This window comes from Salmo salar, chromosome ssa09, assembly GCF_905237065.1.
Source record: "Salmo salar chromosome ssa09, Ssal_v3.1, whole genome shotgun sequence".
NCBI classification, from domain to species: domain Eukaryota; kingdom Metazoa; phylum Chordata; class Actinopteri; order Salmoniformes; family Salmonidae; genus Salmo; species Salmo salar.
The window spans coordinates 18,161,792-18,189,705 of NC_059450.1; the positions used below are offsets into that span (position 1 = coordinate 18,161,792).

The window sequence follows — 27,914 nt, forward strand, 5'->3', positions numbered from 1 at the left end:
GCGTGTATGAATGAGTGGGGGAGGGCAAAGACGCGCTCTATCCATCCATATCAAACCAAGGAGACCAGCCTCCCAAATTGAGTGTGCAACCCGTGCGGTTCCAATACTGAGTGAGGAGCAAAACATTTTTTTAAGGCTTTTGAAAGAAATTATCGATTTAAAACGATATGGTAAAAGGAGAGTGCGCGGAGCAATATTCCGCGTCAAGCCTGTTACGAAAAAAAACAAGAAGTCAAGATGGAATCAAAATTGCCAAGGTGAGTGCGAGGAATTCTATTAATTTATGGCCTAAAATTATCTTCACAATACTGTTATGTAGACTATACGGATATCTGGACGGTATTATTTTACTAACATATCCACATGGATAAATATGGGCTGTATTGTAGCTTAAATAGGCATTTTTATAATGGGTTTTTCAACACACACAAATTCACTGAAATATTTTGACCGTGATATTAAGATAAAATTGAGACCGGTTTGATTAGGCTATTAGGAAAGCCGCTGTAATTGGCAGTGAGGGCATGTGGTGCCATTATGTGCTATTTTTATTGGGCTGGTTACTTACTGCAGTCACGTTTCAAACGTCAAATAGCCTTCAAATGATAGGCATTTACAATGAGTGGCTTAGGTTACTGGTGTAATTGTGACTAAACCATAGCTGACATAGTACACTAATGCCCTCCAGGTTCGTCGATGGGGCTTGAATTTCACCACGCTAGAGCAATCGGAGTAGGTCTTCAGAGAAACTTTACCGGTTTTAAAGGGACATGCATTCATTAAACCTGTATTTTAGCTATGATTAATATTGTCTGAAGGATAATGTTGACCAGCTGACGTACTCAAACTCTCAAAAGAACAGCATACATAGACCTATTGGTGCTTTCAAGACAATTGGGAACTCTGGGGGGGGGAAATGTGGTTCTCATAACATCAGTGATCTTCAGGTTGTAAAGTCAGAGCTCTAGAACTAGGCCAGAGTTTCCGACTTGGAATTCGGATTTGGATGACCATTCAAGACACATTTTCCCAATCAGAGCTGATTTATTTTTAATTTTTTCCCCCGAGTTCCCAGTTGTCCTGAATGCACTACATTTGTCTATAATAAGAACCGAAGACTAATGTTTTACTGACGTTCACTGATATGACGTCAGTAATTGTCTCGATGGGCCGCGTTGAAAATAACTGGGAACTGGGAAATCTCTGACCTCAGTGCGTTCAAGACAACTGGGAACTCTGAAGAAAACGAGCTGCGACTGGGAAAATTAGTTTAACGGTCATCCAACTTCGAATTCCAAGTCGGTCTCTGGCCTATTTCTAGAGCTCCGACCTGAACATCACTGATGTTATGATTCAACCTCTGAGTTCCCTGTTGTCTTGAAAGCACCATAATGCCGCGTTCAGGTGCTAGTAGGAACTAGGAAACTCAGACATTTCCAACTTGCTACTTACATGTGCTGCGTTCAACCAGTTAGTTAGCAAGTTGGACATTGCTGAGTTTCCTAGTCCCAACGAGTGTTTGAACGCGGCATCAGTGCTGTGCTGTCACACTGGATTTCCTTGTAACAGGTTGATTTCCGGTGTGTAATGTTTTGGCTGCTCCGTCAAAGTTTTGCCTCATCTCTGGTCCCATGCCAGTCTCGGCTGCTTGACGAGCTCAAAGGCTATTTACCTTTCATTCTGACTGGCAGGGAGGTGCAATGTGGCACATCAACACCATTTTAGAGGTGTCACTGATTGTCTGTGTCAATTTCAATTTAAGGGCTTTATTGGCATGGGAAATGTGTTAACATTGCCAAAGCAAGTGAAGTAGATAATAAACAATAAAAATGAACAGTAAACATTACTCACAAAAGTTCAAAAGAATAAAGACATTTCAAATGTCATGTCTAAATAGTGTTGTAACAATGTACAATGGTGTTTGTTCTTCACTGGTTGCCCTTGTGGCAACAGGTCACAAATCTTGCTTCTATGATTGCACACCGGTATTTCACCCAGTAGATATGGGAGTGTATCAAAATTGGGTTTGTTTTTGAATTTTCTCTCTGAGAGAATTTATAAGTGCAACAATTTCAAAGATTTTACTGAGTTACAGTTAATATAAGGAAATCAGTCAATGTAAATAAATTGGCTGATTTAAGTAGGGGCATGGATCAGAAAACCAGTCACTATCTGGTGTGACCACCATTTGACTTATGCAGTGTGACAAATCTCCTTCACATAGAGTTGATCAGGCTGTTGATTGTGGAATGTTGTCTCACTCCTCTGCAATGGCTGTGCAAAGTTGCTGGATATTGGCGGGAACTGGAACTGTTGTACACATTGATCCAGAGCATCCCAAACATGCTCAATGGGTGACATGTCTGTTGAGCGTGCAGGCCATGGAAGAACTGGGACATTTTCAGCTACCAGGAATTGTATACAGATCTTTGTGATATTGGGCTGTTCGTTATCATGCTGAAACATGAAGTGATGGCAGCGGATGAATGGCATGACAATGGGCCTCCCAGGATATTTTTTTTCTCCTTTATTTAACTTGGCAAGTCAGTTATTAAGAACAAATTCTTATTTTCAATGACGGCCTAGGAACGGTGGGTTAACTGCCTTGTTCGGGGGCAGAACGACAGATTTTTACCTTGTCAGCTCTAGGATTTGATCTTGCAACCTTTTGGTTACTAGTCCAATGCTCTAACCACTAGGCTACCTGCCATCGGGGCAGCAGGTAGCCTATCGTCACGGTATCTCTGTGCATTGAAATTGCCATAGATAAAATGTAATTCTGTTTGTTGTAGCTAATGCCTGTCCATACCATAACCCCACCGCCACGATGGGGCACTCTGTTCACATTGACATTAGCAAACTGCTTGCCCACACGACGCCATACACGCTGTCTTCATCTGCCAGGTACAGTTGAAATTGGGATTCAGCTGTGAAGGGGGCACTTTGTTTTCCAGCGTGCCAGTGGCCATCAAAGGTGGGCATTTGCCCACTGAAGTCAGTTACGACACTGAACTGCAGTCAGGTCAAGACCCTGGTGAGGACAAGCACGCAGATGAGCTTCCTTGAGACGGTTTCTGACACTTTGTGCAGAAATTCTTCGGTTGTGCAAACCCACAGTTTCAGCAGCTGTCCAGGTGGCTGGGCTCAGACAATCCTGCAGGTGAAGAAGCCTGATCTGGGCTGGCATGGTTACACATGGTCTGCTGTTGTGAGGCCTGTTGGACCTACTGACATTCTCTAAAATGATGTTGGTAGAGAAATGAACATTAAATTATCTGGAAATAAAAACTCTGGTGTACATTCCTGCGGTCAGCATGCCAATTGCTTACTCCCTCATAACGTGAGACATCTGTGGCATTGCGTTGTGACAACTGCACATTTTTAAAGTGGCCTTTTATTGTACCCAACTGAATCAGCTTCTTGATATGCCACACCTGTCAGGTGGATGGATTTGCAGTATCTTGGCAAAGGAGAAGTGCTTACTAACAGGGATGTAAAATTTGTGTACAAAATGTGAGAAATTAGCTTGTTGCATTTGGAAGTACCTCTGCCAAATGCAGAGGTACTGCATTTATATTTTTGGTGTGTGTGGATAGATATCTATCTCATGACCAAGAGTATGTGGACACCTGCATATCGAACATCTCATTCAAAAATAATGGGCATTAATATGGAGTTGGTCCCCAACTGCTATAACAGCCTCAACTCTTCTGGGAAGGCTTTCCACTACATGTTGGAACATTGCTGCAGGGACTTGCTGCAGCCTCGAGCATTAGTGAGGTCGGGCTCTGATGTGGGGCGATTAGGCCTGGCTCACAGTCAGCGTTCCATTTCATTCCAAAGGTGTTCGACGGGATTGAGGTCAGGGCTCTGTGAAGGCTAGTCAAGTACTTCTGCACCGATCTCAACAAACCATTTCTGTATGGACCTTGCTTTGTGCATGGGGGCTGTGTCATACTGAACTGTTGCCACAGTTGGAAGCACAGAATGTCATTGTATGCTGTAGCGTTAAGTTTCCCCTTCACTGGAACTGAGGAGCCTAGCCCGAACCATGAAAAATATCCCCAGGCCATTATTCCTCCTCCACCAAACTTTACAGTTGGCATTGGGGCAGGTAGCGTTCTCCTGGCTTCTGCCAAACCCAGACTGCCAGATGGGGAAGTGTGATTCATCACTCTAGAGAACGCTGCTCCAATGGCGGCGAGCTTTACACCACTCCAGCTGACGCATAGCATTGTGCATGGTGATCTTAGGCTTGTAGAGCTGCTCGGCCATGGAAACCCATTTCATGAGGGTCCAGACGAACAGTTATTGTGCTGATGTCCCTTCCAGAGGCAGTTTGGAACTCGATAGTGAGTGTTTCAACAGGATGTTTATGTACTACACGCTTCTGCGTTCCCATTCTGTGAGCTTGTGTGGCCTACCACTTCGCCGTTGTTGCTCCTAGACGTTTCCGCTTCACAATAACAGCACTTAAAGTTGACCGAGGCAGCTCTAGCAGGGCAGAAATTGCATGGCTGTGTGCTCGATATTATACACCTGTCAGCAAGGCATGTGGCTGAAATAGCCTTATCCACTATTTTGAAGGGGTGTCCACATACACAAAAGTATGTTCCATACAAGTTGTCCTACACAGGATATCTTCAGGCTGCATTCCTGAAGGCAATGTGGGATGTAATTCCTGTTCTATGCGGGTGTATTTCACCTGGGAAAGTACTATGAATGGGTCAGGTGCTTATAACAACACTGACAGACAGGACGGTGTCAGAATAGATGCTATTGGACTGGGTTTATTTACTCATTGACCAGTAGGATGTTTTTGTGATTGGAAGGAGGGGTGTGTGCACTCCTGACTGTCTGCAGACTGCTGGGCCACTCAGGCCGCTGATGGAACATCGGAATGCCTCATCACATAGCCAGAGCCAATCGCTGCCTCCGGCACCAAGCATAGTTGTGCAGTGACCTCCCAGTCTCACACCAGTTTCTAAACTCCTTGTGGCCCAGACTGCATAGTCAGAGGGATTTGGTGCTAATCTGATGTTAAAAATGGGGTGAGGAGGGTTGGCCAATGTTGGCCTCACAATGTTGTTTTAGGGAATTTCTATCTAAAAGGACCTATGAGGACCAACATGTGAAGCTCATAAGAGCATGTCAAATGAAAGTGAAGTCTATTTTGGAGAAATTAATGCATTTACATTTTTCAACCATTTTCCATCAAAAAAATTAGGACTAAGCAAAGGCTATGATTTCTGGTCAAGCAGATAGAAAATTGGTCTCTGATAACATCTAGCAGAAAGTCTTAAGGTATTAGAAATGCATCCAAACATAATGTTAAAGACCCCTACCAACTAATATCAACACTTATATTTCGTTTTGGAGGAATTGTTTGCATACTGTATGTTTAAGAAACGTTGCCTTGTGCCGATACCAAAAACCCACATCCTTAAGGGAGGATGATGACAGTTCACAGAAGTAAAGGTAGACCTACCAGTTAGTTTTTACTGATCAGGTTTGTTCATTATTAAGTGATAAACCACAGTGTGGCTTCCCACCATGCGTCAGTGCAATAAGACGGGTCTTAACCAGCTACAACGTATCGTCAGTAGGGCTGCTTCTATCATGACTGGGTATTCACGGAAGGAACACAGATTACATTTTTTGTGCAAGAAGCTAGAATCGAACCACAGACAAGTAGGATCCATTACAACACCTTAGTGACTGTTTCCAAGGTGACACAGCACAAACTGCATGAATACATGTCAGACCTGTTCAGGTGGGAGTCTCCAACCAAGTATGAAGTGTGTGCTGTGATTTTAGCTGTGCTGTTGTATGTATGCTAAAGGATTTGCTGTATATGCTTCTGTGTATGGTGTGTTTTATTGATTATATGGAATCCAGGACTCCCTAGAAAACTGTAGCAATTGTTAGAGTGGACTGTCCTGGCTAAATATATAAAAATGAAATGCCTCCCACATTTGTCAGCTTTTAATACAAAGTCCGAGTTGGATATGGACATACACAGAGCCCCGTATCACAACACAGCTAAATTGTGTATCAATAGCAACCCATTAAATTCCAGTGTTCTTCATTTCTGTATTTAGTGTATGACAAAACATTGTCCTATCGTCCTGCTATGTGTGTCTTCTCTCCCTATTCTCCAGCGGCGGGACGACAGCGGCCGTCTATCAGTGTGCAGTAAGTTGTGCTATGCCATTGGAGGGGCTCCCTATCAGATCACTGGCAGTGCTCTGGGCTTCTTCCTCCAGATCTACCTGCTGGATGTGGCCCAGGTGAGTGAGACGGGGGTTGAGCCAGAGGGCAAAACCAGGGTGGGGGACATAGAAGGCTTGGGTTAGAAGTCCCAAGCTAGGCATCTCTATCAGTGGTGTGCATTACTTAAGTAAAAATACCTTAAAGTACTACTAAATTCGTTTTTTGGGGGGGCTTCTGTACCGTAAATTCCGGACTATAAGCCGCAACTTTTTTCCCAGCTTTGAACCTCGCGGCTTAAACAATATAATTTTTGGATTTTTCCCGCTTTCAATTTTTTTTTCTCCCAAAAAACACATTCTGTGACGTGCTCAGTTTTTTTGGGCGGCATGAAGCTTTCATTAGACCAATGAAATTGCCGAACGGGTTAAGGCCAAACAACGTTTTTGTTTACTGTTTAGATTAAATCGAGCACTCTCAAACTTCCCATCATTCTGATTATGGTAGTAATTTTGTCACCCTCATGGCAAAGACACGGAGAAATGCATATGATGCAGCTTTCAAGTTGAAGGCGATTGATCTGGCTGTTGGAAAAGGAAATAGAGCTGCTGCACGGGAGCTTGGTCTTAATGAGTCGATGATAAGATGTTGGAAACAGCAGCGTGAGGAATTGACTCAGTGCAAAAAGACAACTAAAGCTTACTGCTAATTTATTTTTTGTTACAAGCCGTGTTTCGTTAAAGCCTGTGTAAAGTTAATTTGTTTCAATGTACCGGTAGGCACCTGCGGCTTATAGACATGTGCGGCTTATTTATGTTCCAAATTTTTTATATATATATATATATATATATATATATATATAGTAAAAGTACTGTAATTTCTGGACTATTAAGTGCACCTGAATATAAGCCGCACGCACTGAATTAAATTTATATAATTCAGTGGGTGCGGCTTATATTCAGGTGCACTTAATAGTCCGGAAATTACGGTACTTTACTATTTATATTAACTACTTTTACTTCACTACATTCCTTAAGAAAATATTCTACTTTTTACTCCGTACATTTTCCTTGACACCCAAAAGTACTCGTTACATTTTGAATGCTTAGCAGGATGGGAAAATAGTCAAATTCACGCACTCACTTATCAAGAGAACATCCCTGGTCATCCCTACTGCCTCTGATCTGGCGGACTCACTAAACACATGCTTTGTTTCTAAATTCTGTTGGAGTGTGCCTGTGGCTTTCCATAAATAAAAATACATTGGGTGTCATCTGGTTTGCTTAATATAAGGACTTTGAAATAATTTTTTACTTTTGATACTGAAGTATATTTTAAACCAAATACTTTTACTCAAGTAGAATTTTACTGGGTGACTTTTACTTGAGTCATCTTCTAGTAAGGTATATTTACTTTTACTAGTTGGGTACTTTTCCCACCACTGATCACCTATATAGGCACTGTAATTAATAACTCCCCAAGACAAAGAGCACAGTGTTCCTAGGGCAGAACTGAAAATTTTAGTTCACCTTCAGTATTTCAGTGTCCATCTAATGAGCTTTATACTATCAGTCCTTGTCTTGAAATTGTCATTTAAAGCACAACATAAAAAGTCAGTGTATATATTTTGTCTCATTTATTTTCTGAATATTGTAACATTTCTGAGCTCACTGTCACAAAATCAGTTCCCCTTTTACTTTTTTAAAGGGGAAGGCCAAAGAGCTGGTTTCATTTTGCCAGCCTCTGGCATGACTCATCCAGTGAAGCACTTTAACTCTGACTCCCCACTGCTTTGCTTTGTCTCTCAATTAGCAAGTGATAAACTGTGCACACTGAATACAACACCTTCAACCAGAGAGATAATGAGCTCCTTGGAATTGTCTTAAACACCACACTGTTCTGATGGTAATGTTGTCAATGTGGCCACACCATGTATCCCTGACTGTTCTTACACAACCTTTGCAACTCACTAAATATCCTCTTAGTCATCTTGTTGCTAAGATGCAAAAGATGGCTTTTTTATTTCTGTGTCAATGGCCACAGCTTCTGTGAGGAGAGGTGATGGCTGATGTCTGTGGTTGTAGTGGTCTGACAGACAATGAATGTTTTCTCTCTCTCTCTCTCCCTTTAACTCTCTCTCCATAGCTGGACCCATTCTATGCCTCTATCATTTTGTTTGTGGGCCGGGCCTGGGATGCAGTGACAGACCCAACGGTGGGCTTCCTGGTGAGCCGGAGCAGATGGACCCGGTGTGGCCGGATGATGCCCTGGTAGGTGTCTCCGCCTCGGTCACCCAGTGGACATCCTTACAGCAGGCAGGAATGAAAGAGGAAATGAAAACAGAGGACATGAACAAGAATAGGATATTGGCGGAAGGGGGAGAGGAGAGGCATTCAGAGATTTAAAGCATAACCTCTCGTCACGCTTCGAGGGAGAACAGTAGTGGAAATGGAAATATAGGTGGTAATAGTGACAACGAAGCTGAAATGAAACAGATTGAATAGAGAGAACAGGCTGTCACTGATATGTATAACTTGTTCTCTATTTGACCTCGGTATCTGCTGACGCTATTACTGTCTTTATCTGCAGTTGGGTACGGTCTGTCTTAGATTGTAGTAGCTTTTAACTTCTCCTCTGGGTGCAAACCAGGACAGACTGGAATGAGGCTAAATCTTATTTTAGTTAGTTTTAGAATACCCAGGTGCTTTCTTTTTTTTCTGAGCTGCCACTGCGAGGTTCCACAAAGTTCTCGGGTGGTAGAAATGCTATGATTTTCCCCCAGATGCCCTAATCGAGACTTAAGCCAAGTGGTGGGTGCTATGTGTCAGGAATGGAAGAGAACGGTGAGTTCTCCCTCTAAAGTAATAGGAGTGCATTTTGGAGTGAGTACAGCAGCCCAGAATGGCCGTCACTAGTTGATGAAACCAGAGCTCCAGTGTCACACACTGATCATCTAAACACATGAGCATTGCATATAAGATTCGGCAATGCTACTGCTAAAGTAATCCTCGCGTCAAAAAAACGCCATTGTTACTGTTTTGTTGCTAGGTGTGCTCTATCAAGGCAGTAGTCTTATTTGACATCTGGTTGTAGGAATTCCATAATGGGAGGTATTTAACATTGTGAGACAGTTGTTTGTAAAGAGATGATCTCGATGGTGTTAGATCCTCTAACAGCATCCTACCCCTGCTACCTAGCACTTTGGGGCCTACTTTATATGGACCTGTGAAACTCTATGACCCCATGTGGTCAAGAGAAACACTGATCCCTGACTCCTCTCTGGCCTTTGGGTACTGCGACTGTGTGACCCTGCACCGGCCAAAGTTATTTAAACCAGAGGGAACATGGTGACCACTGCTATATAACATTTTTTTACATTTAACATACTAATGTGTGTATATATAACATACTAATGTATATTTTCACATACTCCTCTACAAGAGGATAGAGTGAAATTGTGGTTAAAATGTATATTTGGCATTATACTGTGACTGTCTAGGAATTCTGTCAAGATATCAAGCTGGATTCGCTTGATATCTTAGGACCCTGGGCGTGTAATGTAGGATGCCAGGTGGAGAGAACTGGCTTCTCCCTCTCTAATTGGTCCAAACCTCAACACACCACTGGATTTAGGCCAATGGGGGGCCTGAAGTGTGTGTGTGATTCCAGAATGCAGGTGGGGAGGGGGTTTGCCTACATTTTACATTTTAGTCATTTGGCAGACGCTCTTATCCAGAGCGACTTACAGTAGTGAATGCATACACTTCATACATTTTTTTTCTCTCCGTACTGGTCCCCCGTGGGAATCGAACCCACAACCCTGGCGTTGCAAACACCATGCTCTACCAACTGAGCCACACGAGACACCAAATTCAGAGAAGTTACCACAGGTCAAGTAGAGGGGAGATTCTTGGCTGCTTGTCAATGAGGTAGGTCACTGTTAGGTGGCAGTTTTCTGGCCTGTACAAACCACAAAGCCTCCAGCATGTTATCCGCACCTTAGCACAGACTAGGAGATTTAGATGTCTTCCCCACTAACAATAATGCATTACTTAACTAAACCTTGACTAAAGCTCTTTCCCCATCTGAATGCTCCAGCCTTTTTAATTGGCACTATAAGTGGAAGATGTTTTTCCCAGAATAGTGTTCATTAGTCCTAAACACTGTGGAATTCTAGAACCCTCTTCCATGTATCTGCCTGCAAGACTGATTTTAAATAATCATCTGATTGGTTGTGATTTAAAAATGACATCAAAAGGATCATTGTTATAAAAGAGAGGGAACACAATGTTATCTTAATGGGCTCTGCTGATCAGTACTTTAATAGTTTCGCTTTTTAAGTATTATGATATTGATAAGACAATGTTGACAACTTGAACAAGCACATGAATGTTTCTCACAGGCAGATGATCCAGTCTGCAAAATAAAACCCTGAGCCCTTTCCTCTCTCGTGTCTTGCTCTACACCCTGAGGTGTGTTGTGTATGTCTTTGCCTCAAGGTCATTGGTGTTGGGCTGCCGTCGAGCTCATGCTGTGAGCTTGGTGTATTAAACCGGAGTGACGGTTTACAAAATGCAGACAATCAAGGAGAAATCTGACCTCTATTTCCAGTCAGATCTGCCTATTGACTCTCATTAGCCCCATTGTCAGCCCACATAGTCTAAGGAACAAGATGATGGGGGATTATCCAGTCCAGTTGGTGTGGGCTGCTGAGGATGGGCCATTTCCATTGACTGGCCATTTTGTGAGTGGGGTCGTCATGTCAGACAAACATGCATTTTCAGTTAATCTAGCTGATAGGCCCCCTGAGGACTGTAGGCACCATAATTGCAGGTCAAGCATAGATTATGGATAGAAAGAAACATTACTTATTAGCGAGAGATTGTTCTAAAGTGTTAATGCTGTTGTAGTGATTAAAACACTTGGCAGATGAGCATGCAATGTTAGAGTAACCACTGTTCTCAACTGTGGTTTTTGCGGCGACTAGTGAGAGGATGAGACGAGTGGAACGCCCACTGCCCTGCAGGCATAGAAATGTCTTTGATGCATATTTGTCTCCAAAATACCCTGCCAGCAATGCCCCTGACTTGTATTATTTCGAGTGGCCTGGTCTGCTGGAAACCCAGTAGTGCTGGGGTCTCCAACATTTTCTAGCATGGTAGCTACTTTCAGATACGCACATTCTTCTCTACCCTGCACATCTTCCCTGGGTCTTTGGTGTATGTGTTTTCTATCAATATACCTGGTAATCTAATGGTTAATATGAATTTTATGGGACCTGTCATGCCAAATAATCTTTAGTATTTTCGAATTCTATTTTCGCAGTTTTATTCTTGCTGGTATTTTTATTTTTTTTTCTACTCAATATAACAATTATTCATAGAGAAACAGCGAAAAGGAATGTTCGAGTCAAGTCAATGCTTAAATCGCATCGGAAGACAATTGTTTGGGAAAAAACGATCACATTTAGATTTTTGTTGTTGGTGTAATTCCCCTTTTTTTAAAATTGTAAATCTATCAAATAAAATGTTACTGGTCACATACACGTGTTTAGCAGATGTTATTTGCGGGTGTAGCTTCTAGCTCTGACAGTGCAGTAATATCTAACAGTTTCACAACATATTCACGTAAATCTAAGTAAGGAATGGATTAAGAATATACAGTTGAAGTCGGAAGTTTACATACACCTTAGCCAAATCCACTTAAACTCAGGTTTTCACAATTCCTGACATTTAATCCTAGTAAAAATGCCCTGTCTTAAGTCAGTTAGAACACCACTTTATTTTAAGAATGTGAAATGTCAGAATAATAGTAGAATGATTGCTTTATTTCTTTTGTCACATTCCCAGTGGGTCAGAAGTTTACATACACTCAATTAGTATTTGGTGGCATTGCCTTTAAATTGTTTAACTTGGGTCAAATGCTTCAGGTAGCCTTCCACAAGCTTCCCACAAAAAGTTGGGTGAATTTTGGCCCATTCCTCCTGACAGAGCTGGTGTAACTGGGTCAGGTTTGTAGGCCTCCTTGCTCGCATACACTTTTTCAGTTCTGCCCACAAATGTTCTATAGGATTGAGGTCAGGGCTTTGTGATGGCCACTCCAATACCTTGACTTTGTTGTCCTTACGCCATTTTTCCACAACTTTGGAAGTATGCTTGGGGTCATTGTCCATTTGGAAGACCCATTTGCGGCCAAGCTTTAACTTCCTGACTGATGTCTTGATGTTTCTTCAATATATCCACATACTTTCCCTCCCTCATGATGCCATCTATTTTGTGAAGTGCACCAGACCCTCCTGCAGCAAAGCACCTCCACAACATGATGCTGCCACCCCCGTGCTTCACGGTTGGGATGGTGTTCTTCGGCTTGCAAGCGTTCCCCTTTTTCCTCCAAACATAGCGATGGTCATTATGGCCAAACGCTTCTATTTTTGTTTCATCAGACCAGAGGACATTTCTCCAAAAAGTATGTTCATTGTCCCCATGTGCAGTTGAAAAAAGTAGTCTGGCTTTTTTATGGCGGTTTTGGAGCAGTGGCTTCTTCCTTGCTGAGCGGCCTTTCAGCTTATGTCGATATAGGACTCGTTTTACTGTGAATATAGATACTTTTGTGCCTGTTTACTCCAGCATCTTCACAAGGTCCTTTGCTATTGATTTGCAATTTTCCACCAAAGTACATTCATCTCTAGGAGACAGAATGCATCTCCATCCTGAGCGGTATGACAGCTGCGTGGTCCCATGGTGTTTATACTTGTGCACTATTGTTTGTACAGATGAACGTGGTGCCTTCAAGCATTTGGAAATTGCTCCCAAGGATGAACCAGACTTGTGGAGGTCTACAATTGTTTTTTTTTTTTTGTTTTTTTTAATTCTGATATCTTGGCTGACTTCTTTTGATTTTTTTTCCCCCCACGATGTCAAGCAAAGATGCACTGAGTTTGAAGGTAGACCTTGAAATGCATCCACAGGTACACCTCCAATTGACTCTAATGATGTCAATTAGCCTATCAGAAGCTTCTAAAGCCATAATATTTTCTGGAATTTTCCAAGCTGTTTAAAGGCACAGTCAACTTAGTGTATGTTAACTTCTGACCCACTGGAATTGTGATACATTTGTTGGGAAAATTACTTGTCATGCACAAAGTAATGTCCTAACCGACTTGCCAAAACTATAGTTTGTTAACAAGAATTTGAATGCTGGTGGTGCTTTCACTCTAGTGGTAGCATGAGACGGAGTCTACAACCCACACAAGTGGCTCAGGTAGTGCAGCTCATCCAGGATGGCACATCAATGTGAGCTGTGGCAAGGTTTGCTGTGTCTGTCAGCGTAGTGTCCAGAGCATGGAGGCACTACCAGGAGACAGGCCAGTATATCAGGAGACGTGGAGGAGGCCGTAGGAGGGCAACAACCCAGCAGCAGGACTGCTACCTCTGCCTTTGTGCAAGGAGGAGCACTGCCAGAGCCCTGCAAAATGACCTCCAGCAGGCCACAAATGTGCATGTGTCTGCTCAAACGGTCAGAAACAGACTGAGGGCCCGACGTCCACAGGTTGGGGTTGTGCTTACAGCCCAACACCGTGCAGGACGTTTGGCATTTGCCAGAGAACACCAAGATTGGCAAATTTGCCACTGGCGCCCTGTGCTCTTCACAGATGAAAGCAGTTTCACACTGAGCACATGTGACAGACGTGAGAGTCTGGAGATGCTGTGGAGAACATTCTGCTGCCTGCAACATCGTCCAGCATGACCGGTTTGGCGGTGGGTCAGTCATGGTGTGGGGTGGCATTTCTTTGGGGGGCCGCACAGCCCTCCATGTGCTCGCCAGAGGTAGCCTGACTGCCATTAGGTACCGAGATGAGAGCCTCAGACCCCTTGTGAGACCATATGCTGGTGCGGTTGGCCCTGGGTTCCTCCTAATGCAAGACAATGCTAGACCTCATGTGGCTGGAGTGTGTCAGCAGTTCCTGCAAGAGGAAGGCATTGATGCTATGGACTGGCCCGCCCGTTCCCCAGACCTGAATCCAATTGAGCACATCTGGGACATCATGTCTCGCTCCATCCACCAACGCCACGTTGCACCACAGACTGTCCGGGAGTTGGCGGATGCTTTAGTCCAGGTCTGGGAGGAGATCCCTCAGGAGACCATCCGCCACCTCATCAGGAGCATGCCCAGGCGTTGTAGGGAGGTCATACAGGCACGTGGAGGCCACGCACACTACTGAGCCTCATTTTGACGACATTACATCAAAGTTGGATCAGCCTGTAGTGTGGTTTTCCACTTTAATTTTGACTGACTCCAAATCCAGACCTCCATGGGTTGATAAATTGGATTTCCATTGATTATTTTTGTGTGATTTTGTTGTCAGCACATTCAACTATGTAAATAAAAAAGTATTTAAGATTATTTCATTCAGATCTAGGATGTGTTATTTTAGTGTTCCCTTTATTTTTTTGAGCGGTGTACATATGAAATGGGTGACGCAATATGTAAACACAATTTAAAAGTGACTAAGATGGTGTGGAGTGCAGTTTACATATGAAATGAGTAATGCTAGGTACAGAAACATTAGTGGCCAGTGATTCCTAATCGGTCTGTAGGCATTTGCCTCTGTGCTAGTGATGGTTGTTTAACAGTCTGATGGCCTTGAAATGGAAGCTGTTTTTCGGTCTCTCGGTTCCAGCTTTGATGCACCTCTACTGACCTCGCCTTCTGTATGATAGCGGGGTGAACAGGCAGTGGCTCGGGTGGTTGATGTCCTCTTTTTTGGCCTTCCTGTGCCATCAGGTGCTGTAGGTGTCCTGGAGGTATTCTTCACCCCACTGTCTGTGTTGGTCGACCAATTCAGTTTGTCAGTGACGTGTACGCCGAGGAACTTGACGCTTTCCACCTTCTCTGCTGCGGTCCCATCGATGTGGATTGGGGGGTGCTCCCTCTGCTGTTTCCTAAAGTACACGATCATCTGCTTAGTTTTGTTGAGTGAGAGGTAATTTTCCTGGCACCACACTCCCAGAGCCCTCACCTCCTCCCTGAAGGCTCTCATCGTTGTTGGTAATCAAGCCTACTACTGTTGTCTGCAAACTTGATGATTGAGTTGGAGGCGTGCTTGGCCATGCAGTCATGGGTGAACAGGGAGGACAGGAGGGGGCTGAGCACACACCCTTGTGGGTCCCCTGTGTTGAGGATCAGCGAAGAGGTGTTTCCTACCTTCACCACCTGGGGGCGACCCGTCAGGAAGTCCAGGACCCAGTTGCACAGGGTGGGGTTCAGACCCAGGGCCTCGAGCTTGATGATGAGCTTGTACTATGGTGTTGAATGCTGAGCTATAGTTAATGAACAGCATTCTTACATAGGTATTCCTCTTGTCCAGATGGGACGGGGCAGTGTGGTGGCGATTGGATTCTCTGGATCTATTGGGGCGGTAAGCAAATGGAAGTGGGTCTAGGTGAGTCAGTTAAGGTAGAGTGATATGATCCTTGACTAGTCTCTCAAAGCACTTCATGAGGACAGAGGTGAGTGCTACGGGGCGATAGTCATTTAGTTCAATTACCTTTTGCTTTCTTAGGTACAGGGACAATGGTGGCCATCTTGAAGCATATGGGGACAACAGACTGGGATAGGGAGAGATTAAATATAGCTGTAAACGCCAGCCATGCTGTGAGGACACGGCTAGAGATATCATCTGGGCCCGCAGCCTTGCGAGGGTTAACACACACTTAAATGTCTTACTCACGGCCGCCACGGAGAATTAGAGCCCACAGTCCTTGATAGCGGGCCGCGTCGGTTTGTACTGTATTATCCTCAAAGCGAGCGAAAGTGTTCAGCCTGTCCGGAAGCAAGACGTCGGTGTCCGCGACGTGGCTGGTTTTCCTTTTATAATCCGTGATTGTCTGTAGACCCTGCCACATACAACTCGTATCTGAGCCTCGTATCTGACCCATTGAACTGGGACTCAACTTTGTCCTTATACCGCCGTTTAGCCTGATTGCTTGCGGCGGGAATAACTACACTGTTTGTATTATTCCATATTCCCAGTCTTCTTGTCCTGGTTAAATGCGATGGTTCGCGCCTTCAGTTTTGCGCAAATGCTCCCATCTATACACGGTTTCTGTTTGGGGTAGGTTTAAATAGTCACAGTGGGTGCAACATCTCCTATGCACTTCCTGATACAGTGAATGAATTTATCAGTATATGTGTCCATTTTCTGAAGCTACTCTGAACATATCCCAGTCCTCGTGATCAAAATGAGTGAGTAATGTGTCGGTTTAGCAATAAGGCCTACTGCTGCAGAACACGTCATGGCAGAGTTTGCCAAACAATGACCTAATTAATCATGATAGTTCTGTCTGGGAAGCCAACTTCGCAGTTTACATTTAATTGACAAGGTTTTTGGGGAAAGACGGTCTACCCACAAGATGCTGGGTATCATTAACATCGCTAATTGGCTACATACTGACTGATGGACAACTGTACGCACCAAACAGACAGAGGGGCAATATTGCTGGAAATTAATTGGCAGATATTGTTACATTTGGCTTTAAGCCAATAGTGGCTAACCAGGGGTGGGATAATGTCAATGTTGCTTTGATTGGATGGTAGCCGTGAGCTTTGAGATAGCATGCATGTACTTTCAGAATTGATTGTTGAGCTAATGGTCTATGTGTTGGAGACCACTGCAGTAGTGGATCCTTTGTTCTCTATGGATGTTCTGCTTTTCTAGCTGGAGTATATTGGTTTGCTGGTCAGGTGTATTGTGTAATTGTGCCTATAGAGTGAGGCGAGTCAGTATGGCGCCACCACAATCTCCCTGTCGGCAGGCATAGTGCAGAGAGAAGGGCCACAGTGAGCCCATTCTGAGCCCCTTCTCCATACACAGCCCCAAACAGGGGATTAAGGCTTATAGATCTCAATGCAGAGAAAGAAAGAATAAAAAAAGGACTGTGAATGTAAGAAGATTAGAAAACGACAGGGTTCAAGGGCTCCTGAGTGGCGCAGCAGTCTAACGCACTGCATCTCAGTGCTTGAAGCATCACTACAGACACCATGGTTCGAATCCAGGCTGTATCACAACTGGCCGTTATTGGGAGTCCCATAGGGACGCACAATTGGCCCAACGTTGTCCGAGTTTGGCCGGTGTAGGCCGTCATTGTAAATAAGTATTTGTTCTTAACTGACTTGCCTAGTTAAATAAAGTTAAATACTTTATATACTGAACAAAAATATAAATGCAACATGTAAATTGTTTCATGAGCTGAAATAAAAATAGAAAATTGCACAAAAAGCTTCTTTCTCTACAAATTTGTGCAGAAATGTGTTTACATCCCTGTTAGTGAGCATTTCTCCTTTGCCAAGATAATCCTTCCACCTGACAGGTGTTGCATATCAAGTGGTCTAAGGCACTGCATCTCAGTGCTAGAGGTGTCACTACAGACCCTAGTTCAATCCCGGGCTCTATTACAACTTGCCTAGTTAAATACAATTTTAAAAATGCCCCCCCCAAGGACCACTTATGGCTGCACCCCTGCCCAGTCATGTGAAATCCCTAGATTAGAGCCTAATGAATTTATTTAAATTGACTGATTTCCTTATAAGCTGTAACTCAGTAAAATCGTTAATTGTTTCTAATATTTTTGTTCAGTGTTTATATACATCTCAACCCTGTGCAGATGACAAGTTAGTGCCCAAAATCTGGTAGCACTACTGCCATCACTACCAGGTGCCACACTTAGCCTGGCAGGGACTCATGGAAATCATAATTGTGAGAACAAATATTTATTTACTGCTTCAATACTGAAAAAAAAATATATATATATATTTTTTTTAAGTATCATTTTTCTCCAGTCACAGAGATGAAATAGACCTACTTAGACACCAAAACATTAAAATGCTCCTCTGTTTTCCTCACAGGATCCTCATCTCCACTCCCTTTGCAGTACTCACGTACTTCCTGATCTGGTATGTCCCTCCAGTGGAGCAGTGGAAGGTCCTGTGGTATCTGATCTTCTACTGCCTATTCCAGTCTCTGCAGACGGTCAGTCTCCCCTATACACACACTATTGTTAGTGAACAAATGTGTTATTAATAAGGGGCACATGTTACAATGCATTGCTCCTCAATCTCCATTGAACTGTGATATGGTTGTAATTATAAGAGCGTCTGCTAAATGACGTAAATGTAATTAAACAATATATTTTTGTGGGGGGGTAGATCTGCTTTAATGTGGGTTCTATCAATATAATTGTTTGTCATTTCTAATCCCTTTTTAAAAAAATACTTTTTCCCTACCATCCCTACCCTGATTGGCGTAAACTAACAGACAATACTATTACTGCTACATACAGCTATTTTGTGCCAGGAATTGATTATTTTTGTGTGCAGTGCTTCCATGTGCCATACTCAGCGCTCACCATGTTCATCAGCGTGGACCAGAAAGAGAGGGACTCTGCCACGGCCTACCGTAAGTCATCCTGTACATCTTTGCAGTTATGTAGCATCTCATGTGGTTCTAATATGAGGTCTTCATTCTACTCTCTCTCTCTCTTGTTCAGGTATGACGGTGGAGGTGCTGGGCACGGTGGTTGGCACAGCGATCCAGGGGCAGATTGTGGGTGGGGCGATCGCCCCCTGTCTCCCGGGTGACCTGGATGTCCTTGACAACAGTAACACCACACTGCTGGGGTCAGACGTCAACATCTCCCACATATCCCTGGATGAAACGGTGAGAGGGGGACCCCCAGGGATGACATGTTGTGTAACATTGTAATGGCAATGTTAGAAGTGTCATTTGACCCTAACCCTGCTCCTCCTGTCCCTCTAACAGAAACGAGCCTACCTCATCGCCTCAGCAGTCATCTGTGTCATCTACGTTCTCTGTGCAGCAGTCCTGTTCCTGGGAGTCAGAGAGCAGGAAGGTGTGACTTGATTAATGGAAGTTGTTTACATAATTATAGTCACATTATTTTATTCGCATTAATTACATCAAATGTACTCTAAATATGAGAAAAGTATAACAGCTGTTATCCTCAGAAAATCCTTTCCTCTCAACCCTAAAATGTTACAAGAATTCTTTGTTACAAGTAACTAGGAGAAGGCCACATTTTGGCAGTCAGTAAATGTCATAGATGAGGGATAAGCACATCAGATAAGTCTTCAGCTGATGTTTGGCACAGTGCATTTAATCAGTTTTAATCACCATCTTTGTTTTGGTCATAGAGTGTGGGCGTCTGAAGACAGAGCCCATGTCGTTCTTTGAGGGCATGAGGATGGTGATGGGATATGGGCCGTATGTCAAACTGGTCATGGGATTCCTCTTCACGTCGCTGGCCTTCATGGTGACCCATACTCCTAGAGTGGGATACAGTTGCACCAAAAATTATTTATGATGAGCTCTAGGCTGTGTAACCCTGGTGTTTGGTTTGCTGTATGTACAGTTGAAGTCAGGTTTACATACACCTTAGCCAAATACATTTAAACTCAGTTTTTCACAATTCCTGACATTTAATCCTAGTACAAATTCCCTGTCTTAGGTCAGTTAGGATCACCACTTTATTTTAAGAATGTGAAATGTCAGAATAATAGGAGAGAATGATTTTAAGCTTTTTATTTCTTTCATCACATTCCGAATGATCAGAAGTTTACATACACTCAATTAGTGTTTGGTAGCATTGCCTTTAAATTGTTTAACTTGGGTCAAATGTTTCGGGTAGCCTTCCACAAGCTTCCCACAATAAGTTGGGTGAATTTTGACCCATTACTCCTGACAGCCTGACTCACTTACACCAGCTCTTTCTCGGACATGGTTTTTCAGTTCTGCCCACACATTTTCTATAGAATTGAGGTCAGGGCTTTGATGGCCACTCTAATACCTTGACTTTGTTGTCCTTACGCCATTTTGCCACAACTTTGGAAGTATGCTTGGGGTCATTGTCCATTTGGAAGACCCATTTGCGACCAAGCTTTAACTTCCTGACTGATGTCTTTAAGGAATACCTAGGATAGGATAAAGTAATCCTTCTAACCCCCCCCCCTTAAAAGATTTAGATGCACTATTGTAAAGTGGTTGTTCCACTGGATATCATAAGGTGAATGCACCATTTTGTAAGTCGCTCTGGATAAGAGCGTCTGCTAAATGACTTAAATGTAAATGATGTCTTGATGTTTCTTCAATGTATCCACAATTTTCCTCCCTCATGATGCCATCTATTTTGTGAAGTGCACCAGTCCCTCCTGCAGCAAAGCACCCCCACAACATGATGCTGCCACCCCCGTGCTTCACGGTTGGGATGGTGTTCTTCGGCTTGCAAGCCTCCACCTTTTTCCTCCAAACATAACGATGGTCATTATGGCCAAACAGTTCTATTTTTGTTTCATCAGACCAGAGGACATTTCTCCAAAAAGTACGATCTTTGTCACCATGTGCAGTTTCAAACCGTAGTCTGGCTTTTTTATGGCAGTTTTGGAGCAGTGGCTTCTTCCTTGCTGAGCGGCCTTTCAGCTTATGTCGATATAGGACTTGTTTTACTGTGGCTAATAGATACTTTTGTACCCGTTTCCTCCAGCATCTTCAAGGTCCTTTGCTGTTGTTCTGGGATTGATTTGCACTTTTCGCACCAAATTACATTCCTCTCTCCTTCCTGAGCGGTATGACGGCTGCGAGGTCCCATGGTGTTTATACTTGCGTACTATTGTTTGTACAGATGAATGTGGTACCTTCAGGCTTTTGGAAATTGCTCCCAAGGATGAACCAGACTTCTGGATGTCTACCATTATTCTTTCGGAGGTTTTGGCTTTCCTATGATGTCAAGCAAAGAGGCACTGAGTTTTAAGGTAGGCCTTGAAATACAGGTACACCTCCAATTGACTCAAATGATGTCAATTAGCCTATCAGAAGCTTCTAAAGCCATGACATAATTTTCTGGAATTTTCCAAACTGTTTAATGGCACAGTCAACTTAGTGTATGTAAACTTCTGACCCACTGGAATTGTGATACAGTGAAATAATTTCTGTAAACAATTGTTGGAAAAATTACTTGTCATGCACAAAGTAGATGTCCTAACCGACTTGCCAAAACTATAGTTTGTTAACAAGACATTTGTGGAGTGGTTGAAAAACAAATTTTAATGACTCAGTGTATGTAAACTTCCGACTTCAACAGTATATGACTTCCTGTATGTTCAGTGGCTGATGTTCATGTCATTGCTCTCCTTCTTGCAGCTCCTGGAGGGGAACTTTGCCCTGTTCATCAGCTACACCATGGGCTTCAGAAATGACTTCCAGAACATTCTCCTGGTCATTATGGTGAGTCTAGGGATCACTCCCACTAGAGGTGTAACACAAAGGCATCAGTGACTATATTCTGTACACTAAGACCTGTACATTCTGTGCTGACTGAAATGTCAGCTTGTGGGTTGGTGTAATGTCTGTGGTTCCATGGTGTTTCATGGAATGGAAAGGGCAAATTCTTTGTGGGGTGAGAGGTGGTTGTGGTCCCTGGGAACCTGTCACCCTCTCTCTCTAATAGAGAGAGCAGGGGTAAGAAAGGAGCACAGAGGGGCTTTTGTTGCTCGGGCAATCTGTCAGCACCGCCATGGGAACATGCTTTGGCCTTTCCTTCCAATTTACCATTCCCTCTTTTCTGCACCGTCGCTTCTCCCTCTGCCTGAGTAGGATGTAGACCTGCCCTGCACCGCCCTGGCCACTGGAGCAGGAAATGTGGGAGTTTAGAAAGGTCCTTAGTAGCCCGGTCACCAGATCTGTTTGTGATTTAGCCAACTCCTCCAACTGCCATACATGCAAGGCTGGTTTTGGTCAGCATAGTGTTAGATATTTCTAATACTGCTGAGTGCTCAGCTGCTAGCTAAACCTTGTGTGGTCATTTGACACATGGGTTGACCCAGGGGTGAAAATCTGATATCAACTTTGGAGGGGACAATTACATGAAATTTTCTCAAGAGCAATTCCTGAGGGGGACACCAAAAGTAGTGCTGTAACACATAGCCTACATTGTAATATGGTAAATGTATATTGAGGAACCAAAGAAATAAGGTGTTTGCTGTACTCCTAACTACCGGTACCCAAAACTACACAACTAATCACAACAGCATTGCCTTTAACAAATCTTAGTTCAGTCACCAGTTTAAGTTGAGAGTGGGGGTATCCATGGCATTTTCTAATTATGTTCCTATTTTACAAGTTAAAAAAAATTGAGAACCTTTCATAATGTTGCCAAAGACTCAACAAACTTACCTGAGACTCCCTGTCTCTGCCAGTCTGTCCCTGCATATCTGTCCCCAACTCTGCTGTCTGTGTGCCATCTGTTGCCTGCTCTGCCTAATGACATCATTGAAACATTTCCATTAGAATTTCATTTCTTTCTTATGAACATTTTATCAACTAGTCTTTGAGATATTAGGCTACTAGGGTTCTTACTTTGCGTTTTGGTGTACTGAAAAATACTCTGATGTCCGTCTTTTATTTTTCTACCTGGCTGGCTGGCTACACACACACACACACACACACACACACACACAGTGTGTAGGTTATTTACAGTAGGAGATGGGCTTCTATCATATATTTTATCATTCTATTTGGGCTTCGATCTAAAAGGTAGCTAGCAAATGTGAAACGGATTAAAATGACGAGTTGACAGCTGTATGAGTTCACCATTTACACAACATATGCTGCAACCTTTTGTAATTTTAATAGTTTGTTTCATATTGGCAGGCTTCCAACAATAGCTGAATTTGCAAAGCTAGCGAGCACCAATTCCGTTTCAGTGGTGTTTGCTATAATCTTTGCTACCCAGGTTAAATAATAAAGGTGAAATAAAATAAACAAAAAAGTTCCCTTGCGACAATTTAGCTTTTGTACCGAGACCATTAAATATATTTAAGAGAATGGTAGAAGAGAGTGTAGTTCAGTTTGGACTTCAGTTTATCGCTAACCTTATCACGGGGACTTTGAAGCACTAATTTACATCATCTGCATGCTGATCTTGGAATAAATTGATGATAGCAAAGATTCCATCTTTGACGAGGCCACATAAATGGAATAGGTACTAGCTAGCTTAATGGTTAATATTTGCACGCTAGCTCTGCATATTCAGCTAGTGGGTGTGCGCGATTGACTGGATTAACCTCACGTCAGTTACGTTCATTGAGTGCCTTTCAGACAGTAGACACGACCCCTCTGTTACCTTGCCAACTAAGGAACTGGCAGTGGATCAACCAATTGTGAGGCAAAGGGTGGGGGGGGTCGCAATCTTTTGAAACTTAAAAATGCGCTATTAAGTGTCTATAATCAGCACAATTGCTTTCATTGAATATTATTTAAATTACATAGTTATGTTTCAGTGATATATTGGGGGGGGGACAAATCATATTTTTCCCAGGATGGGGGGGGTCGTGTCCCCCTCGTCCCCCCCCGGGATTTCCGCCCCTGGGTTGACCACACCTCTATAAGAGGTCAAGGGTCATGGACCCCCTGCAGGTTTAAATAAAGAGCCCTTTCACATTGTGTCCTTCTCACATTATGTTTTAGCCTATCGGTCAGTCTGACCTTTTCTGTTCCCACATTGCCCTCAGGGCTTTGACTATTTTTATGGAAATGGTTCAAAAGTTAAATATCTTAATGCTCTTCTTTGGTGTTTAATTTGTAGCTCTCTGGGACTTTGTCCATTCCGTTCTGGCAATGGTTCCTGACCAGATTTGGGAAGAAGACTGCAGTCTACATTGGCATCACGGTAAGCAGTGTGTTGTGGCGCTTCATCTCAAAGCTGGTGTGTATGGGGTGCTCTCTTGTGGCTTGTTTTATTCATGTCTCTCTCCGCAGTGGGCAGTGCCCTTCATGATCCTGATCGTCTGCATTGAGAGCAGTCTGATTGTGGCCTATGTGGTCTCTGTGGCAGCAGGAGTCAGTGTGGCTGCAGCTTTCCTCCTACCCTGGTAAGTTTCCTACTGTCTGAATGTACCTCTGTATACCCACAGCAACCTATAGATCTCTATCATATCGCCGGTGTCTCTACGTATGTCCAGTCTGTGGTGGGTCGTGCCTTTTTTTTGTATACATTCACTTCTTTCTCTGTTTCTCAGGTCAATGCTCCCAGATGTGGTGGATGATTTCAAAGTGAAGAATCCAGACTCTAGTGGCCACGAGGCCATTTTCTACTCTTTCTATGTCTTCTTCACCAAGTTTGCCTCAGGAATCTCTCTCGGCATCTCCACTCTCAGTCTCGAGTAAGTGTGTTTCGCTCTCTTGCTTGTATTGTACATGATAAACTGAGCATGCTGATCTTAGCTTGAAATCTAACTCTATTTTGCAGCAGCTTAGTGAATCATATTTTCAAAACAATTGCCTAAATTCTACTGTAGGATAGCTGCATTTTCCTTGGGCCACTCGTGTGGTTAACCATAACATAATCCTCACATTCATAATCAAGCCAAACTGTACCTTATATCTGCTTTCTTTTCTTCTCTCTCCCTGTACATTTTGTTCAGCTTTGCCGGCTATGTGACAAGAGGCTGCTCGCAACCTGATGCAGTGAATTTAACCCTGAAGGTGCTGGTCTCAGCTGCTCCTGTTGTTCTGATATTCCTAGGGCTGTTGATATTCAAGACCTACCCCATCGATGAGGAGAGGAGGCAAGGCAACAGGAAACTACTGCAGGAGATGCGGTGAGTCAGGCCAAACACACCCACGATTAGGGCTGATTGGGGGTATCTAAGCCAGACACTCATTGTAATAGAACAGTGTTCATGCACAACCCAAGCAATTTTTATTCCTAAATTAAGTGCACTGGGGAACTAAATGATTGCAGGGGGACACTAAACTTAGTTCCTTTCTGGCATCTTTCTCTATACCTCAGCTAAATGTAAAGGACATGCTTTAAGCCTTAGCCTCTCTGCCATGAATAAGAACTATCTTGAACAAGCCAAGTCCTTTGTGTCTAACTCTTGGCTGTGTTCCTATTCTGAAACAGGGTCAGCAATCAGGATTCCGATACAGAGTCCACAGAGCTTGGGAGCGTTGTGTAGGAGTCCTGGGAGAGGAGCCGAAAGGCCACAACTGTCCCGCGTGTTTGCACTGGCAGGCTGGAGTGTTTGGGTTTAATTGGAACTAACAGTAGAAAAACCAGATGACACTGTGGCTGCTTCCTACCTGTTGCTACATGAACGCAATGGCCCTAGTCTCCAAAGGATTCAACAGGCTTACAGAGACCCCTATTGTCCAGTCTGAGTCATCGCTCTCTGTGCCCTGTCTATTGCGTGCTGTACTATGTATTTGTGGTGTTGGTTTATGTGTCTGTTTGCATTACAAACATTGGTTTGGGATTTTTTTTTGGGGGGGGGAGGGTGGGGCATTTACCCTTCAAATCTAACATTTTAATGATTTGTCTACCTGAACCAAGTATTAGTTCAAAGGGGGGGGGGGAGCCTTTCTCAGCAGAGGAAAAAAGATTTTCCATCCAGAAAGGATGGTCCTCATAGAGGGAAGATTTCGGTCCTAATTTTTAGGGCATACCAGTAGCTTGTTCTATCTAGACTGTTTATGGTTACGTTTTAATGTAAATCCTTTTCACTTATCGTGAGAGTAATAGCCTTCTTTAGGGACGTGGAGAGCACATAACTGTTCCATTTCGGACAATCTGATCCATTCACTGGAATTATATTGGTGTCTTGTGGGGAAAAGGAAACGCTAACCTTAATGAACTCATTAACATTGCCAATGATGTCTGGATTTCAGACTTACTGTATCTAGGCTAGCTGAATTCCACCTTATTATTACTGTCTTAACACATCTTGTACTTTGGAAACCTTGTAATTGCAATGAGATTTTCTGTATAAGTTTTTACTAAATTATATTTGGTCAAAGTTGTTTCTCTCACACGGTGAAGACTTCCCTTTTTTAAAAGTTGACTTGAGCATGAACAGTCCAACTTCGCCATTGGCATGCTGACTGCAGAAATGTCCAACAGAGCTGTTGCCAGAGTATTTAATGTTATTTTCTCTACCATACACCGCCTCCAATGTTATTCGAGCATTTCATATGAAATCCATAGATTAGGGCCAAATTAATTTATAACAGTTGACTTATTTCCTTATATGAACTGTGACTTAGTAAAAATGTTGCATTCATATTTCTGTTCAGTATAGTTCGTCAGCTAAGCTAGCCACTTTAGCTAGAATGGGAACTCGGGAAAAACACAAGGTTAAATCATTCAATCTCGGGAACTCGGGCCTTCAGGTTGGAAAGTCGGAGCTCTAGAAAGAGGCCCGAGTTTGAATTCTGAGTTGGATGACCACTCAAATCGGTGTTTTTTTTTTCTTTTTTTTCCCAGTCAGCCCTTTTTTTTAAATTTTTATTATTCCCCGTTTTGAATGCACTGAAGTCAGAAGTTTGAGATTTGCGTTCAAAACAACTGGGAACTCAAATCTCAATCTCCAGTATGTGTTGACATTTCACAGGATTAGTTTTTGGACAGATGGGTAAGAAGTGGCATCTCTGTAGCCAATATCTTATAAAAATATGTTTCTTTTTAAGCATTAAATGACCTGGTATCATAATGCATTGATATACAGTTTTTCTCCCAAAGTCACCCTTTAAAAAGTAGAACCGTTCTTGGAGAGTGGGAAAGCTTTCTAACGAGTTTGAGTTGACGATCTCACGTCTAACTTAATGTTTGATGCCTTCAACTGAATGGAGAGATTAGAGCCTAATAGCACAGCATTTTCACTATTTATTAAAACTAGTTGTGTTAAAGAAGGCACACGCATTACTAATTTGGCACATTACATAATCTGTACACAGTTGTCTGTGAATATGGATGTGCGCATTTTTGTATAGACAAGTTTATTTGGCTATGGGTGTATACAACATGCATGTGTGTTGTATGATAATCTGAATTATGTGACTTTTATCACAAGGTAATGGGCTGTTTTTTTTTTTTTTTTTGTGTATTTAAAGTCTTAACTTGTTTACCTATTTAGAAGTATTGTCAGATCTGTCAGTTGAAGCTGTGTCCTGATCTTGTGAATGGTTTGTGTTGTGTGTAATGTGACAATTCATTTGATTGTATTTATACTTGTATGAATCTTTGAGCAGACCCAAGCCAAGTTTTCTATTTATCAGCAGTGTTGGGAAATGAATCTGAAATATAGATCACTCTGCAGTCAGATGTTAACATAATGTATCATTTTGCCTATTAAATATACAAACTATGTTTCAAGTGAGAATCGGGTACGTCTGATGCCGAGAAAGAATGGAAATGATTGCCTACTTCACACATTAAAAAAAGAAATAAAGTAGTGTGTAGTTGGGTATATGGCAAAAAGTTATGAACTACTGAAAACACTACCAAGATCAGAAGTTAGTTCAACTACTACCAAGCTACTGCAAAATGTAGTTACATTTCTAGTTGAATTGCATGTAGCGTACTACTCCCCAACACTGTTTATATGACATATCAAAACACAGAACTCTAAAAATGATTGTTACTCTTGAATGTCTCAAGTACTGTAATATTTAACTTTGACAAATCCTAAACGGTGTCAATTTAATTTTTTCCTGACGACTCAAATTATTCCGCTGTCCATGTTCGCTGCACAGCATACTTCATGATGAAGGCGCATTCAGTTCACCTTAACGTTTGTTACGTTGCGGAACGGTTTGTACAGAACGACACGTTCACCCAAAACATTTTTGTTCGTTC

The 27,914-nt window shown here is 42.8% G+C and overlaps 1 protein-coding gene across 2 annotated transcripts; it reads left to right on the forward strand.

Moving 5' to 3' along the window:
• On the forward strand, positions 1-27,438 carry LOC106610885 (sodium-dependent lysophosphatidylcholine symporter 1-B). 2 transcript variants are annotated; one of them, XM_014210539.2, is made up of 14 exons: positions 1-257; positions 6,162-6,290; positions 8,356-8,480; positions 18,115-18,238; positions 18,586-18,664; positions 18,756-18,925; positions 19,028-19,118; positions 19,420-19,538; positions 21,422-21,505; positions 23,865-23,948; positions 24,038-24,150; positions 24,298-24,441; positions 24,703-24,879; positions 25,185-27,438. In XM_014210539.2, the coding sequence occupies exons 1-14, from the start codon at positions 168-170 to the stop codon at positions 25,237-25,239; spliced, it is 1,584 nt and encodes a 527-aa protein (XP_014066014.1). In that variant the 5' UTR covers positions 1-167; the 3' UTR covers positions 25,240-27,438. The 2 variants fall into 2 exon arrangements, with proteins under 2 accessions (XP_014066014.1, XP_045579392.1); XM_045723436.1 differs by having other exon boundaries at positions 24,804-24,879.
• The last annotated feature ends 476 nt before the right edge of the window (positions 27,439-27,914 follow it).